The 18676-nt window shown below is 35.8% G+C and overlaps 1 protein-coding gene across 1 annotated transcript in view; it reads left to right on the top strand.

The window, feature by feature from the left end:
• Window positions 1–18676, top strand: part of DMD (dystrophin) — a 1714964-nt gene that overhangs the window by 500734 nt on the left and 1195554 nt on the right. Inside the window, exon 37 of the mRNA XM_061178407.1 lies at window positions 17714–17908. Coding sequence (XP_061034390.1) covers window positions 17714–17908 — 195 coding nt within the window. The remainder of the gene's footprint in view (window positions 1–17713; window positions 17909–18676) is intronic.

Below are 18676 nucleotides of genomic sequence, written 5' to 3'. Positions count from 1 at the left end.
GCTGTGTGCATGTGCATATATACATATAACTATATGTTTCCATATATACGTATAAACTTACATGCATATATTATAAATATTTGCATACATAAATTTGCTTTGTAAAATACATGTTTGCCTTTGAAAAAAAATGCCTACTAAATTCATTAAGATGATAATTTTTATAGGTTACTCTTCATCTTTCGATCAAGTTCCAAAAGTTCTGTTTTGTAACTCCCCACTTTTTATTGCAGACATATAAAGTAATTGTGAATATTAAAAAGGGGACTAGAATGTGGGGTAATTGTCAAACTCATGTAATTTGGAATTAGGTCATATAATTTTGTAAATAGTATTATTATTATATGTCAAGGTTATCAGTGCCTTTTCAGATTCAGGGCATTTACATAAAGGTAGTCTCATATGTCAGGCCAAAGAAATAGGAAACTTTTTCAGCTTATCAAAAGCAATTTAGAATGCATGGGAAGAACTGACATAGTCATTTCAAAATTGCAAAAAAAAAAAAACAAAAAAGTCTGCCATAATTCTAACGTTACTAAATATCTGCTTTGTCTATAGTATTTTTCTCATTAGTTATTTTTATTTTAATTAGTCGTTTGAAATTGAACTCAAGATCAGTCAAAAAAATCTTACATAAGAGCAGAGTTTTCCATTTACTGTTAAGGTTCCTCACTCACCTTCAGGAACCTCAAGCACCTAAAAATAGTTCTGTTCATGTGCAGAATCAGCCGCCAGTCATTGCAAGACCCCTTCAGTCAATTAGGTGTGCAGTGAAGGCCGTCAATGTTGTCTTAGGTGATAATGTGAAATTCTTTCAAAATGCATTAATCCTGCTTTCTTAAGCTTTTTATCTTGGTCTATGCTTCTGTATGGTTCAGTCAATTGATAGTATATACTTTCCTACAGCTTTGATTGAATTGAAAACAGCCTGTGATGGTCAAGCCAATTAGAAGGGGCCATGACTACTAATAAACAGGTTACATAAAAATTTTATTTACCACTGAAAACTCTATCTTTTTGCTTCTACTATTTAACACTAGTTCAGAGTTCTGTATAGTTATTTTAAATGTAATATCAATACAATATCAGTTTAACAGTTCAATCAATACAAAAGTATATTAAAAAAAGTGAGTACTCTTCATTTCTCCCTCCTGCCAATTTCACTCCCTCTGAAATAAGAAATGTTTACAAGTTAGCATTATCTTTCATACTATATGCTTCTTAACCGTAATATTATACATAGATAGATAGGTAGATAGATAATGCTTTGCCTCTTCTTAAAAATATTGCCTTAGTCTGTGTATGATTTTTAAATATAACAATCTTTCACAGACATTTTTCCAGGCAATACATACATATCTGATGCATCCTTTTTAATAGCCTTAGGAGATAAACCAAAATTTATTCCATCATTTCTCTACATTTCTGGATTATTATATTATAAACAGAGGTGATCTGTAAAATCTCTATTTTTTATCCTTTTAAAGTTCCTATGGATATATGATCTTTTTTTTTTAACGTCCCTGTAATATAAAAGAAGAATATGCTTTTACATTTTGTACAAAATATGGATTAAATTTAGTTTATTGTTTAAAAAAAACCTCTATTCTTGTTTTTCTTTGTTTGTTTGCTTGTTTTGGTTTGATTTTGGGGTTTTCTGATCCAAAAATTCTGGAAGAGCTGTATGGAAGCTACCATTTATAGCTGTGATTTTATCATGTTCTCCTTTTATTTCTAGTAATTTTTACCCTATGTAAAATGCAGACAAATGTTTGGGGCATAACAATTAATGACTTATTTTTTTTGTAAAAATGTGACTTATTACAATGGTTATCTTGGACCCATTTGCCCTAGAATTATGTTTCATTTGATATTACTATTTTGACTCTAACTTTTTACAAATTATTTTCATGATGTAACATCACCTATCATTACATTATATGCCATTGTGACCTTGTTTTTTAATGACTCTCCTGAGCAGCTTATAGATGGATTGTGTATTTTAAACCAATCTGACAGTATTTCATCTTTTAGTGGGGAAATTTAACCTTCATTATTGTTATGATAACTCTTATAGCTGTATAGTTGTATAAATTCCTTCTATCATGTTTTATGGTTGTTATTTGCTCGTGTCCTTTGTTCATAATTTTGTAATTCACCATCCTTGTTGAATGCTACTGCATCCCTCCCCATACTGCTGATATTTTTGAAGTTGCACTCTGCATGTCTATTTTACTAGCACTTAGTTTCCTATTTTTAATAATTTTAACCCTATATCTCTGTAGTTTTACACCAAAATTAAATGAGAACATTGCTCTCCCTGCCAACATGATTTGTTCAGCAACTCCTCATTCTTTTCAAGCCAAGATAAAGTCCTTTAAAAACTAATAATATATAATTTTTGTCCCTAACTACTGTTGTTTCCCCTCATAGTATCTAGTTCAAGAAGTCATATTATCGCTCAAATTACACTTAAACTACCACTGTTGTATTAAATTTAACAGAAAAACCTCACAGAGTTTATTGTTCATCACTGTTTCTTTGTATTCTTTATTTCCTTCTGTTTAGAAATCTTTATTATACTTTATTTTTCATTTTGTTGGAATACTTGAGAAATTTTCTCATAAAAAATTACATAAGGATGTATACCCTTTTAATGTTTAAATTTTCAAAATGGTCTTTCTTTTGCTATCATAACGATGGATTCTTTGGATAATAATAGCGCTCTTGAATCTCTCTCCTCTTCTGTTAATAGCCTGTATAGGTTGTGGACCACTGTCTTCTAGTGTCCATTGTCTTTTAAATTTCACTGTTTTCGAGCTTCCATTGTTGCCAGTGAGAAGTATGATGTTGGTCCAAGTTTTTATATATATATAAAATACATGGTGGTCCAAGTTTATATATATATACACAAAGAGAACTATATATATATATATATAGTTCTCTTTGTCTCAAACTCTGTAAGGTACCCCCACCCCATTCCTCAGAATTCAAAATTTTCACTAGGATATTTTTCAGTATGTTTCTAAATATGTGTCTTTATTCTTTAGTTCTTCTTGGTACCTGGGTAACATTTTTAACTTTTGCAAATCAATAATATTTTTAGCTTAGGAGAGTTTTGTTTTAAAATTATTTTAATTATTCTCTTCCATCTCTTGTCTTTTCTCATTCTGATATTTATATTCTTTCCATATTAGATGTCCTAATTCTATCCTCCAGGTCTCTTATCTTTTCACTTATGATTTCAGTGTCTTTCTGTTCTTCTCTGTGTTGTGGGATACTTCCTCTGGTTGATCATTTAGAACCCACTTTTTTTTTTTTTTTTTTTTTTTAGCAATTACCATTGTCTTTTCCCAAATCATCTATTGAATTTTCTAAAACCAGGTATCAGGCTTTCTGTATTTTCGTGTTATCTTTTTCATGCTTCTCACTTTGTTTTTTATTAAATCTCTCTTCTGTTTCTTCTAGTATATTTCTTGCATGGATTCAGCTTTGTTTCCTTTCTTCAATCCCTTGTGTCTCCTGAAATGGCCTATGTTCTTTTTCTTGTGCTTAAATTAAAGGGTGTGAAAGCTCTTAGCATAAATGCAAGTCAGGTTTGAGGGTTATACTATATAGTGATGATTGAGAAGTAACAAAGATAATGGCAGTATTTTTTTTCTGTTGAAGAATGGCTTAACAAGCCAGAACCTCCCAGAATAAATATGTGTGGCAAAGCATCTTGATCTCAAGAATAAGAAGTGGGGGTTAAAGCTGTCCTCAGCCATTTAGTACAGCCACTGTCCAGTAGTGCCTGTATGAAGCAAAACAGCAGGTTCCTACTCCTTCCCGGGCACAATAGATCCTCTTAAATCAATTGTCTCCTACAAATTACCCCATATACACATCTGGAAATCACCAGATCCATAGTTTTCATCCCAGACTGTGCCAGAGATCATCTATCTTTCAAAGACTACCAGTTCATGATCTTTCTCTTTCCACCTACACCTCTTTTTCTGTTATTTGAGTCCTTGATGCACATATTCTTCTAGATTCTAGTAGTTAGTCACTGTTATTTTGAAGGTTGAGTCTACTCAACAGTGAGGGAGAGAGAAAACATGTGTATATGAGGTGATTTTCCTATCATCTCAACATTTCCATTTTGTATGTACACACACATGCATACATATACATACATGCATAAATTAATAGCTTTCAACAGATTAATCATGCATATATAATTTCTATACTTTATAATAGGTGCTTTCATAAAGTAACTTCATCAGAGTTGATGAGGTTACTTAGAGATTGAGGCTATTGTATATGAAAACAAAATATATTAGCAGTTCAGTAAAATCAATCTGCCGTAGTATAATGACAAATTGACTGAATTTTAAGCGTTTGACATCTTAAGTTGGATTTACTAGCCAGTCTAGATCACCTTCATGAGGAAAACTATCAATCTATTGATAGATAAGCTACAACAAATATTTTCTGATAGATGTAATGCTAGTGTTAAACTTTTTCATAAATAAAGATTTTAGCTTTTGCATTTTTGACTTTTTCTTTTTTTTTTTTAAACATCTTTATTGAAGTATAATTGCTTTACAATGGTGTGTTAGCTTCTGCTTTATAACAAAGTGAATCAGTTATACATATACATATGTTCCCATATCTCTTCCCTCTCGCATCTCCCTCCCTCCCACCCTCCCTATCCCACCCCTCTAGGTGGTCACAAAGCACCGAGCTGATCTCCCTGTGCTATGCGGCTGCTTCCCACTAGCTATCTATTTTACATTTGGTAGTGTATATATGTCCATGACACTCTCTCACCCTGTCACATCTCACCCCTCCCCCTCCCCATATCCTCAAGTCCATTCTCTAGTAGGTCTGTGTCTTTATTTCCATCTTGCCACTAGGTTCTTCATGACCTTTTTTTTTTTTTTTCCTTAGATTCCATATATATGTGTTAGCATACTGTATTTCTTTTTCTCTTTCTGACTTACTTCACTCTGTATGACAGACTCTAACTCCATCCACCTCATTACAAACACCTCCATTTCATTTCTTTTTATGGCTGAGTAATATTCCATTGTATATATGTGCCACATCTTTATCCATTCATCCGATGATGGACACCTAGGTTGCTTCCATGTCCTGGCTATTGTAAACAGAGCTGCAATGAATATTTTGGTACATGACTCTTTCTGAATTATGGTTTTCTCAGGGTATATGCCCAGTAGTGGGATTGCTGGGTCGTATGGTAGTTCTATTTTTAGTTTTTTAAGGAACCTCCATACTGTTCTCCATAGTGGCTGTATCAATTTACATTCCCACCAACAGTGCAAGAGTGTTCCCTTTTCTCCACACCCTCTCCAGCATTTATTGTTTCTAGATTTTTTGATGATGGCCATTCTGACTGGTGTGAGATGATACCTCATTGTAGTTTTGATTTGCATTTCTCTAATGATTAATGATGTTGAGCATTCTTTCATGTGTCTGTTGGCAATCTGTATATCTTCTTTGGAGAAATGTCTATTTAGGTCTTCTGCCCATTTTTGGATTGGGTTGTTTGTTTTTTTGTTATTGAGCTGCATGAGCTGCTTGTAAATCTTGGAGATTAATCCTTTGTCAGTTGCTTCATTTGCAAATATTTTCTCCCATTCTGAGGGTTGTCTTTTGGTCTTATTTATGGTTTCCTTTGCTGTGCAAAAGCTTTTAAGTTTCATTAGGTCCCATTTGTTTATTTGTGTTTTTATTTCCATTTCTCTAGGAGCTGGGTCAAAAAGGATCTTGCTGTGATTTATGTCATAGAGTGTTCTGCCTATGTTTTCCTCTAAGAGTTTGATAGTGTCTGGCCTTACACTTAGGTCTTTAATCCATTTTGAGTTTATTTTTGTGTATGGTGTCAGGGAGTGTTCTAATTTCATACTTTTACATGTACCTGTCCAATTTTCCCAGCACCACTTATTGAAGAGGCTGTCTTTCCTCCACTGTATATGCTTGCCTCCTTTATCAAAGATAAGGTGACCATATGTGCGTGGGCTTATCTCTGGGCTTTCTATCCTGTTCCATTGATCTATATTTCTGTTTTTGTGCCAGTACCAAACTGTCTTGATTACTGTAGCTTTGTAATATAGTCTGAAGTCAGGGAGCCTGATTCCTCCAGCTCCATTTTTCGTTCTCAAGATTGCTTTGGCTATTCGGGGTCTTCTGTGTTTCCATACAAATTGTGAAATTTTTTGTTCTAGTTCTGTGAAAAATGCCAGTGGTACTTTGATAGGGATTGCATTGAATCTGTAGATTGCTTTGGGTAGCAGAGTCATTTTCACAATGTTGATTCTTCCAATCCAAGAACATGGTATATCTCTCCATCTATTTGTATCATCTTTAATTTCTTTCATGAGTGTCCTATAATTTTCTGCATACAGGTCTTTTGTCTCCTTAGGTAGGTTTATTCCTAGATATTTTATTCTTTTTGTTGCAATGGTAAACGGGAGTGTTTTCTTAATTTCACTTTCAGATTTTTCATCATTAGTATATAGGAATGCCAGAGATTTCTGTGCATTAATTTTGTATCCTGCTACTTTACCAAATTCATTGATTAGCTCTAGTAGTTTTCTGGTAGCATCTTTAGGATTCTCTATGTATAGTATCATGTCATCTGCAAACAGTGACAGCTTTACTTCTTCTTTTCCAATTTGGATTCCTTTTATTTCTTTTTCTTCTCTGATTGCTGTGGCTAACACTTCCAAAACTATGTTGAATAATAGTGGTGAGAGTGGGCAACCTTGTCTTGTTCCTGATCTTAGTGGAAATGGTTTCAGTTTTTCACCATTGAGGACAATGTTGGCTGTGGGTTTGTCATATACGGCCTTTATTATGTTGAGGAAAGTTCCCTCTATGCCTACTTTCTGCAGGACTTTTATCATAAATGGGTGTTGAATTTTGTCGAAAGCTTTCTCTGCATCTATTGAGATGATCATATGGTTTTTCTCCTTCAATTTGTTAATATGATGTATCACGTTGATTGATTTGCGTATATTGAAGAATCCTTGCATTCCTGGAATAAACCCCACTTGATCATGGTGTATGATCCTTTTAATGTGCTGTTGGATTCTGTTTGCTAGTATTTTGTTGAGGATTTTTGCATCTATGTTCATCAGTGATATTGGCCTGTAGTTTTCTTTCTTTGTGACATCTTTGCCTGGTTTTGGTATCAGGGTGATGGTGGCCTCGTAGAATGAGTTGGGGAGTGTTCCTCCCTCTGCAATATTTTGGAAGAGTTTGAGAAGGATAGGTGTTAGCTCTTCCCTAAATGTTTGATAGAATTCACCTGTGAAGCCATCTGGTCCTGGGCTTTTGTGTGTTGGAAGATTTTTAATCACAGTTTCAATTTCAGTGCTTGTGATTGGTCTGTTCATATTTTCTATTTCTTCCTGGTTCAGTCTCGGCAGGTTGTGCATTTCTAAGAATCTGTCCATTTCTTCCAGGTTGTCCATTTTATTGGCATAGAGTTGCTTGTAGTAATCTCTCATGATCGTTTGTATTTCTGCAGTGTCAGTGGTTACTTCTCCTTTTTCATTTCTAATTCTATTGATTTGAGTCTTCTCCCTTTTTCTCTTGATGAGTCTGGCTAATGGTTTATCAATTTTGTTTATCTTCTCAAAGAACCAGCTTTTAGTTTCATTGATTTTTGCTATTGTTTCCTTCATTTCTTTTTCATTTATTTCTGATCTGATCTTTATGATTTCTTTCCTTCTGCTAGCTTTGGGGTTTTTTGGTTCTTCTTTCTCTAATTGCTTTAGGTGCAAGGTTAGGTTGTTTATTCGAGATGTTTCCTGTTTCTTGATGTAGGCTTGTATTGCTATAAACTTCCCTCTTAGAACTGCTTTTGCTGCATCCCATAGGTTTTGGGTCGTCGTGTCTCCATTGTCATTTGTTTCTAGGTATTTTTTGATTTCCCCTTTGATTTCTTCAATGATCACTTCGTTATTAAGTAGTGTATTGTGTAGCCTCCATGTGTTTGTATTTTTTACAGATCTTTTCCTGTAATTGATATCTAGTCTCATAGCGTTGTGGTCGGAAAAGATACTTGATACGATTTCAATTTTTTTTAATTTACCAAGGCTTGATTTGTGACCCAAGATATGATCTATCCTGGAGAATGTTCCATGAGCACTTGAGAAGAATGTGTATTCTGTTGTTTTTGGGTGGACTGTCCTATAAATATCAATTAAGTCCATCTTGTTTAATGTATCATTTAAAGCTTGTGTTTCCTTATTTATTTTCATTTTGGATGATCTGTCCATTGGTGAAAGTGGGGTGTTAAAGTCCCCTACTATGATTGTGTTGCTGTCAATTTCCCCTTTTATGGCTGTTAGTATTTGCCTTATGTATTGAGGTGCTCCTATGTTGGGTGCATAAATATTTACAATTGTTATACCTTCCTCTTGGATCGATCCCTTGATCATTATATAGTGTCCTTCTTTGTCTCTTGTAATAGTCTTTAAAGTCTATTTTGTCTGATATGAGAATTGCTACTCCAGCTTTCTTTTGATTTCCATTTGCATGGAATATCTTTTTCCATCCCCTCACTTTCAGTCTGTATGTGTCTCTAGGTCTGAAGTGGGTCTCTTGTAGACAGCATATGTACGGGTCTTGTTTTTGTATCCATTCAGCCAGTCTGTGTCTTTTGGTGGGAGCATTTAATCCATTTACATTTAAGGTAATTATCGATATGTATGTTCCTATTCCCATTTTCTTAAATGTTTTGGGTTTGTTATTGTAGGTGTTTTCCTTCTCTTGTGTTTCTTGCCTAGAGAAGTTCCTTTAGCATTTGTTGTAAAGCTGGTTTGGTGGTGCTGAATTCTCTCAGCTTTTGCTTGTCTGTAAAGGTTTTAATTTCTCCATCAAATCTGAATGAGATCCTTGCTGGGTAGAGTAACCTTGGTTGTAGGTTTTTCTCCTTCATCACTTTAAGTATATCCTGCCACTCCCTTCTGGCTTGCAGAGTTTCTGCTGAAAGATCAGCTGTTAACCTTATGGGGATGCCCTTGTGTGTTATTTGTTGTTTTTCCCTTGCTGCTTTTAATATGTTTTCTTTATATTTAATTTTTGATAGTTTGATTAATATGTGTCTTGGTGTGTTTCTCCTTGGATTTATCCTGTATGGGACTCTCTGTGCTTCCAGGACTTGATTAACTATTTCTTTTCCCATATTAGGGAAGTTTTCAAGTATAATCTCTTCAAATATTTTCTCAGTCCCTTTCTTTTTCTCTTCTTCTTCTGGGACCCCTATAATTCGAATGTTGGTGCGTTTAATGTTGTCCCAGAGGTCTCTGAGACTGTCCTCGGTTCTTTTCATTCTTTTTTCTTTATTCTGCTCTGAAGTAGTTATTTCCACCATTTTATCTTCCAGGTCACTTATCCGTTCTCCTGCCTCAGTTATTCTGCTATTGATCCCATCTAGAGTATTTTTAATTTCATTTATTGTGCTTTTCATGGTTGCTTGGTTCCTCTTTAGTTCTTCTACGTCCTTGTTAAATGTTTCTTGCATTTTGTCTACTCTATTTCCAAGATTTTGGATCATCCTTACTATCATTATTCTGAATTCTTTTTCAGGTAGACTGCCTATTTCCTCTTCATTTGTTAGGTCTGGTGTGTTTTGACCCTGCTCCTTCATCTGCTGTGTGTTTTTCTGTCTTCTCATTTTGCTTATCTTACTGTGTTTGGGGTCTCCTTTTCACAGGCTGCAGGTTCGTAGTTCCCATTGTTTTTGGTATCTGTCCCCAGTGGCTAAGGTTGGTTCAGTGGGTTGTGTAGGTTTCCTGGTGGAGGGAAGTAGTGCCTGTGTTCTGGTGGATGAGGCTGGATCTTGTCTTTCTGGTGGGCTCGTCCACGTCTGGTGGTGTGTTTTGGGGTGTCTGTGGCCTTATTATGATTTTAGGCAACCTCTCTGTTAATGGATGGGGCTGTGTTCCTGTCTTGCTAGTTGTTTGACATAGGGTGTCCAGCTCTGTAGCTTGCTGGTCGTTGAGTGAAGCTGGGTCTTGATGTTGAGATGGAGATCTCTGAGAGATTTTCGCCGTTTGGTATTACGTGGAGCTGGGAGGTCTCTTGTGGACCAGTGTCCTGAAGTTGGCTCTCCCACCTCAGAGGCACAGCCCTGATGCCTGGCTGGAGCACCAAGAGCCTTTCATCCACACGGCTCAGAATAAAAGGGAGAAAAAATGGAAAGAAAGAAAGAAAGAGGATAAAATAAAATAAAATAAAGCAATTATAATAAAAAATAAGAAAAAAATTATTAAGAATAAATTTATTAAGAAAAAAAGTTTTTTTAATTTTTTTAAAAATAGATTTATTAATTTTTTATACTAAAAATAAAAAAATTATTAAGGAAAAAAGTATTTTTAATTTTTTAAAATAAAAAATATGAAAAAACTTATTAAAAAATTTTTTTTTAATTTTTTAAAAATAGAAAATAAGGAAAAAATTATTAAGAAAACATTTATTAGGGAAAAAAATTTTTTTTAAGTAAAAAAAAAAAAAAACGGACGGACCTAACCCTAGGACTAACGGTGAGAGCAAAGCCATACAGACAAAATCTCACCCAGAAGCATACACATATACACTCACAAAAAAAGGAAAAGGGGAAAAGTTAATATATCCTGCTCCCAAAGTCCACCTCCTAAATTTGGGATGATTCATTGTCTATTCAGGTATTCAACAGATGCAGGCACATCAAGTTGTTTGTGGAGCTTTAATCCGCTGCTTCTGAGGCTGCTGGGAGAGATTTCCCTTTCTCTTCTTTGTTCGTACAGCTCCCGGGGTTCAGCTTTGGATTTGGACCCGCCTCTGCATGTAGGTCACCTGAGGGCGTCTGTTCCCCGCCCAGACAGAACGGGGTGAAAGGAGCAGCTGATTCGGGGGCTCTGCCTCAGTCAGGCCGGGGGGAGGGAGCGGTACGGAGGAGGCGGGGCGAGCCTGCGGCGGCAGAAGCCGGTGTGACGTTGCAGCAGCCTGAGGCGCGCCGTGCGCTCTCCCGGGGAAGTTGTCCCCAGATTACGGGAGCCTGGCCGTGGCAGGCTGCACAGGCTCCCGGGAGGGGCGGTGTGGAGAATGACCTGTGCTCGCCCACAGGCTTTTTGGTGGTGGCAGCAGCAGCCTCAGCGTCTCATGCCCGTCTCTGGGGTCCGCGCTGATAGCCGCGGCTCGCGCCTGTCTCTGGAGTTCGTTTAAGTGGCGCTCTGAATCCCCTCTCCTTGCACGCCGCGAAACAAAGAGGCAAGAAAAAGTCTCTTGCCTCTTCGGCAGCTGCAGACTTTTTCTCGGGCACCCTCCCGGCTAGTTGTGGTGCGCTAGCCCCTTCAGGCTGTGTTCACGCAGCCAACCCCAGTCCTCTCCCTGGGATCCGACCGAAGCCCGCGCCTCAGCTCCCAGCCCCCGCCCGCCCCGGCGGGTGAGCAGACAAGCCTCTCGGGCTGCTGAGTTCTGCTCGGCGCCGAGCCTCTGTGCGGGAATCTCTCCGTTTTTCCCTCTGCGTCCCTGTTGCTGTGGGATCCGCGCTGATAGCCGCGGCTCGCGCCCGTCTCTGGAGCTCGTTTAGGCGGCGCTCTGAATCCCCTCTCCTTGCGTGCCGCGAAACAAAGAGGCAAGAAAAAGTCTCTTGCCTCTTCGGCAGCTGCAGTCTTTTTCCCGGACTCCCTCCCAGCTAGCACCGAAGCGCGAGCCCCAGCTCCCAGCCCCCGCCCGCCCCGGCGGCTGAGCAGACAAGCCTCTCGGGCTGGTGAGTGCTGGTCGGCACCGCTCCTCTGTGCGGGAATCTCTCCGCTTTGCCCTCCGCACCACTGTGGCTGCGCTCTCCTCCGTGGCTCTGAAGCTTCCCCCCTCCGCCACCCGCAGTCTCTGCCCACGAAGGGGCTTCCTAGTGTGTGGAAACCTTTCCTCCTTCACAGCTCCCTCCCACTGGTGCAGGTCCCGTCCCTATTCTTTTGTCTCTGTTATTTCTTTTTTCTTTTGCCCTACCCAAGTACGTGGGGATTTTCTTGCCTTTTGGGAGGTCTGACGTCTTCTGCCAGCGTTCAGTGGGTGTTCTGTAGGAGCAGTTCCACGTGTAGATGTATTTCTCATGTATTTGTGGGGAGGAAGGTGATCTCCGCGTCTTACTCTTCCGCCATCTTGCCCCTCCCACCGACTTTTTCTATTATAAAAAATGAATACCATGTTATATTTTTAATCTCATCAGCAACTAAAATTTTATTTGTATTTCCTTTTAAATAATTTAGATTTAAATTTGAATAGTCACATGTGGGCAAGGACTACCATATTGAACAGTACAGTTATAGGCTTTTTCACTATCACATTTCTAATAAAGAAAAAACCTCATTCAGAAACAGAATTATGGTACATGCACATTCAGATATAATTACTTAGTTGCCACATTAAATAATATAGACAAAAATGCCGGCCTGATTTTCTGAGATGCTTGAGAAGTGTAGCATAGAAATTAATAATATTGTAAGTCTGTTCTGCAAAGTCTACTCAAAGTGGAAGATCCACAGGGCAATAGAAATTAAGTGATATAGTGGGGTGACATATATTTGCAGAAGTTAAAGTAATTCCATACTTATTTTTTCTTGTGTTAATTTTGTTTTCACATCAAATTCATTATATGTGTGTTCATTTTCACATGTGCACATATGAAAAAATTCCTATGCCAGGTATTCCCAAGCTGGTATCAGGATAGCTTGCTATTAAACGAATATATACTGAATATATAAATTAAAAGTTTTATGTGGACACTTTGGGAAGAGTTAGAAAGGATAAAAAAATTTCTTGACTGCAAGCCTTCTCAGACACTTCAATTTGCTAATAAGCATTGTAGACCTCCATAAAGAGGCTAAAATTAATATCTGCTAAAATTATCTGTATAACAGTACTTCAAATAATGGCTTTTTTTGTTCACATATAATGAATTACATTAAAATCTGAGAGACAATTGAAGAGCCAGACACATACGTGTAACAGCATTTAGCTTGTGTGCATTAAATTGGAAAAAATGTTGTATAGTTAAATCAGAAATACCTTTAAAATCTATACCAATGAAGATTACATTATGAAATGAAGAAAATATTCCTGTTTGAATTCTGGGAATTCCAAAATGGAAATTATGTTATAGCTGTAGATCCCAGGAGTTCTAGCCAAATATTTATTTTAAAAAATTATCCTTTTAAGTTGATAGTTTCTTCATTTATTCAACAAATATTTTTGAATACCTAGTATAGGCTAGGTACTATGCATGAGTCTTTGCTGCACTTATTTTACATTGTAAGGTACCTAGGGTATATAATCTTATCTGTTTAAAAGGCTTTTCCTTTCGTTTCTCTCACAGGCCATACTTAGTGACTAGAATTCTACCATGTTACTACTTTATGTTAATGTATTGAAAATCCATATTAAAATGCAAATGTTATCCTGTGAAGGATAATACTTTAAACCACTATAAGCCATTAACACATTATCAAGATTCAGTTTATCAGTTTAATTAGATGGTAATTTAGCTTGGCCCTGAGGAATTAAGTAAATTGGATGATGTGGAAGGGAAGAATCAACATAAGGCAGATCAATGAACAGGTGCATCCATACCCTTTATACAGAACACTACACATACCTGGCCTCCTGGAAGTAGGTTGTTCTTAAAGACTAATACATCCAGCTCCACCTGATTATCTCTTTCCCTGCCAGCTTGCCTGGTACCAAAAATTCATTCTAATTTTAGAAAACAAATAGTATAGATATAAAGTATGACTTTCTGCAATATTTTATACCGATTATTTTATGTATTTATTGTGTTTTATTCTTTTTGAACCAAAGGGGTAAATTATAAGCTTAATACAGTTTGTTGATGAACTACTTCATGATCATTCTAGGATTGATCCTCCCCTTTTTTTGTTACATAACTTCACATAGGCAGTTTTCTAGATGATGCAGTGAAGAGGGATGGAAATTCCTGAGAGAAAATGCTCTCTTGTCACTATTTTCTTCATCTAAGATCATAACCAATTCATGTGATCTCATTAGGCTGATTATTTAAGGTCATTCTGCACAGTGAGTTAATTAAAAGCACGCAAAGCCAAGTACTGTCAGAATGCTAGTATTGCCATGCCATTTATGTGTATCCAAAACTGTGAACAGGAAAGACTAAACCCCTACCTATCTCAGCTGTGTCATATTCTTGTTTTTCGTATGTCATATAATTTGAGTCTTTTTTCTGTCTATGGATTAATGCAGTATTCTTTTTGCCAAATTTGATTATTTGATTTGCCGTTTTAGGTTATAATTTCTATAAATGATCAAAGAGAAATAAATACAAATAGCTCAACTGTCCATCTTATTAGAAGGAGACTTAATTTTTTCTCTGAAGACTTTTGAGACTAGGAGAGAAAGCTACCTGTCTTAGATAACTTAAGTCTTTCCCATTACCATATTATTTATGACCCATCAGAACCCATATAAAAGCCTGTAATCCTATTTGGGATTTATATACCATTGTATTATTATTTTTAAATAATTTGTAATAATTAAGAATGCCATTTTGAAGAAAGATAAGATATAAATTAACAGATTTTCATATGATAGCTCACTTTAAATTATTGATAAATAATCTTGTATTATTTTGAAGATTTGACATATCTTTGTCTTTATTAACACTAATGAAGTAAAAAAAAAAATTGTTCCATCACTGCATTACTTTTTTTGTTCAGGTATTAGGCTAATTTTTGTTAGTTAGACTTTGAATGTGTTGACCTATTTTCTGTATACCACATTTATGTTAGATACATAGGTATTTTAAAAAAGAATATCTCATAATGATATGGCATATAGTGCATTTTTCTTCTTGAGTTTTTTTGACCTCATAACTCATAAATGAGGCAGTAACCACAACTCATTTGAAACTTTTATATTGAGGAGAGAGAAGTCCTTTAAATCATGGAGGAAAACATTTTGTTTTAAAAACTTAGATATAATGCATCATTTGTTTCAAAACAGGATTGCCTTTATTTCATGCGGCCCTTCAAGAATCAAATTTTAAGTAATAAAAAGAAAGTGATAACTAAAGTTTTAGAGAAACAGAAGTTTATTAAAAACTTTATGAGTGATACCTATGCCTACTTACAGAGCTCAAAATTTGAAGCCAGTTTTCATCTCAACTTTAGGTGTTACAAATCATAGTTTTGTCCCATAATAATCCTTTCTAAACTTCAATTGAGCTTTCAATTTGTTAATAAAAATAGGTACTTGGGGGCTTTCTTCTACATCTCTTGATTTTCATTCCCAGAAAATGAGGATAGTGTATTCTTTTGGGTATATATCATTAGAAATGAATATGAACAGAGAGGAATAAAATGAAATAGTATGGCTACAGCACTTCCATGCTAATGATGCATGAATATCTCTAATGATATAAGGTGGTAAAGAACATTAACAAAAGCAAGTTGATTTTCAAAAGGTTAGACAGGATTTGTACACATCAGGATTCAGAAGGATATAATTATTCAAGGCAGAGTTAATGAAATTCAAATGAAAAGGCAAAATCTGAATATGAGTGCATGGATTTTGCATAAAGAAGAGAAAATGAACATGATACTTCCAATTACACTGATTTTTTAATAACTGTCTGAAATTTTTATTAAACCAAACTGAAAGGCATTCAGTAGATATAGTTTATTCATTATAGACCTGCATGACTGTGTCAAAAGGAATGATATATTTTAAGCGGTAGATAGTAACCTAGATCTCCAAATACCTGAGTGTCTCAATTCACTTTTTGACAGTTTATTATAATATATGAAAATTATGATAATTTCTCTGTATTAAAAATTACTGTATCTATTAGAACTTTATAATAAATGAGAATATTCAAAATTTATAAAGCTGAACTTTCTAAAAAATGAGTTGACAGTTTCCCAATGGTGTCAAAGACTTATTTTGAAATATTCCATGTCTCATAAAAGTTCATAGGATCATCCCTTAGCTTGCCTTATTCACCTGGTATGCACCACTTCTCCTATCTATGATGACTAGATACTATGTATCAAGAGAATAGAAGGAATGAAATCCTCCAACTCTAGCCCAAAATTCTAATATTATTTTAAATGTAAAATTAGAAGTACATGTAGATTGCCATTCCATTGACGATGAAGGAATAGGTGTCATGTATTTGGTCAAGGTATACACACTAAACGAAACTTTGTTAAAAGGTATAATTGTGTGATATAAGTTAATCTGTGTAATTCTATGAATTTGTAGTGTCATAAGTAGATGAGACATCTAAATTAGAATTATTTTGTTTTTATATTATCTAAGAAATGAGTACAAGAATCCTGGACCTGAATGATCAAAATGAAAGCATAAATGGACCAGCTTATATTTTAACTCGTCTTTGTGTAGCTTCAGTCTGTGATCCTAAACACCATTTAATTACATTACTGCAAAAATGAGGATGGTCTTGTCATAAAGGCTGTGCAGTAATAAATGGCTGTGTTAGCATGCTTATCATCAGAACTCCCCAAGAGACCCTGCCACTGAAACCCTCAGCTGACCCCATCACCAGGCAGATGGCAGTTCATCAATTCAAAACAAAGTTACTGGAAAACTAATTTTAATTACAAGAGTTTTGCTGCTTATGGTATAGACAGAAGAGAGCAGAGGTCATCTATCTTTCTGAATTTGCACTCCAAATAGTATTTATTCCTTGTTCTTATAAGGAATAGGGAAAGAGGCACTCCTGACCAAGTCCAAACAGACTCTGAGCCCCAGATGCCCATCAGTCCTAGCACTTGAATGGCAGATAGGAAAGTGTAGATGCAGGAGGAGAAGCTGGTGCTCCCTTAGATCTTCAGGCTTTCAGGAGCTCTTATTAAAGTGTAAATTTCATCCTCAGTCCTACTTATCTAGTACCTTAATAAGCAGTTTAACTTAGCAAGAATCTAGCATCAAAGAGAGGAGCTGACAGGGAGATCAGCTAGGTGCTTTGTGACCACCTAGAGGGGTGGGATAGGGAGGGTGGGAGGGAGACGCAAGAGGGAGGGGATATGGGGATATATGTATATGTATAGCTGATTCACTTTGTTATAAAGCAGAAACTAACACACCATTGTAAAGCAATTATACTCCAATAAAGATGTTAAAAAAAAAAAAAAAAAACCAAAGAGACGAGCTGATGTCCGGAATTTGGAGGAGAAGGGTGCTTAATAGAAAGCTAGCTACCAACCAAAACCACTTTGTCCCTCTTGTACCTCAGTCAAGATTAGGGGAAAAAAGTATAGGAAAGGTTCCTTTTGGTATGAATATCATAGATGTAGACCCCTCACACCCCACCCCATACTTAGTTTTCCAGGAAGCTTAGAATTACATTTTTAAATCCAGTTGTGAAAAGTATTCTTTTCTTAGGGTAAAACTACCCCTCTCATGACCTTACGGCTCTTGGTCTTTCAATCTTATATTCATGGTGCTAATGTGTGTGTATCTCTTATTATAAAATGCTTCTAACACGTTTCGGAAGAGAGGATATATAAATAATAAATAACCTTTTTACTAGACTTATCATCATGCATTTTTGATCCACTTTCCAGCCCTCTGTCAGCTATAATCTGGAATCTATATGAATTCAATAGAGGTCTTTTCAATATTAGGAAGCTAAAAGAATTGTTCTTTTGTATATCTATACCAGCACACTGTCCATGAAGAATCAGTGATGGTGATGACTGAAGAAATGCCTTTGGAAATTTCTTATGTGCCTTCTACTTATCTGACTGAGATTACTCATGTCTCACAAGACCTATCAGAAGTGGAACAACTTCTCAATGCTCCTGACCTCTGTGCTAAAGATTTTGAAGATCTCTTCAAACAAGAGGAGTCTCTGAAGGTAAAAGCAAAGCACTTTCATTCAGATTTTACAAGATCATCACATTGATCATTTGCTGTACCATAATATTTGACTTAAATGTATACCATGAAGGCATTCTGACTTAACACATGGAAATCTTAAAATACTTTACAAGATGGTTAGCTTTATAAATCTAGTGTAGAAAGAGAAACATAAAATGGAATAGGTATTTTATAATATTTAATGTTAAGAGACATCCTAAAACAAAGGAACGCACTAAAATAATAGTTTCTTATACATTCAGGGCAGAAAGGACTCTCCAAAAAACAAGCTTTGCTAGAGAAACAGTTTACTCCCAACTGATACATTACTTGTCTTTCTTTTCCCGTAAAAGGGGAAATTAAATGAGGTTTTAAATTATATCTTTTGTATACAGTTTTAGTTTTCTATTTCCACTTATAATATTCACATTCAATTTCAAATTAGTGTCAGTATCAGTACCACAACATATGGTATCTAATTGAATAGAAAGCAATAAAATACTTTATTTAAAATCACCAGGCAAAAGCCTCCAACCAAATCCAGCTTTTTTTCAAATCACCAACTATAAGTTTATGAATTCCGAACTAAGACAAAACATGATGAAGAAGTAGGGTTTGAATTTTAGAGGGAAGTGTCTGAAGATAAATAAATGTAGCATCAAGAAAATGTACATAATAATATGTGTCTCAAGATAATTTTTGTGATCATACATTTCACACTCAAAATGAAAGATAATAGTATAGCCAGAGCTTGGTATTTGCCGAA

The sequence above is a fragment of the Eubalaena glacialis genome, chromosome X (genome assembly GCF_028564815.1).
Source record: "Eubalaena glacialis isolate mEubGla1 chromosome X, mEubGla1.1.hap2.+ XY, whole genome shotgun sequence".
NCBI classification, from domain to species: domain Eukaryota; kingdom Metazoa; phylum Chordata; class Mammalia; order Artiodactyla; family Balaenidae; genus Eubalaena; species Eubalaena glacialis.
The sequence above is the reverse complement of the archived record's forward strand: the minus strand, read 5'-3'. Positions and strand labels throughout refer to the sequence as shown.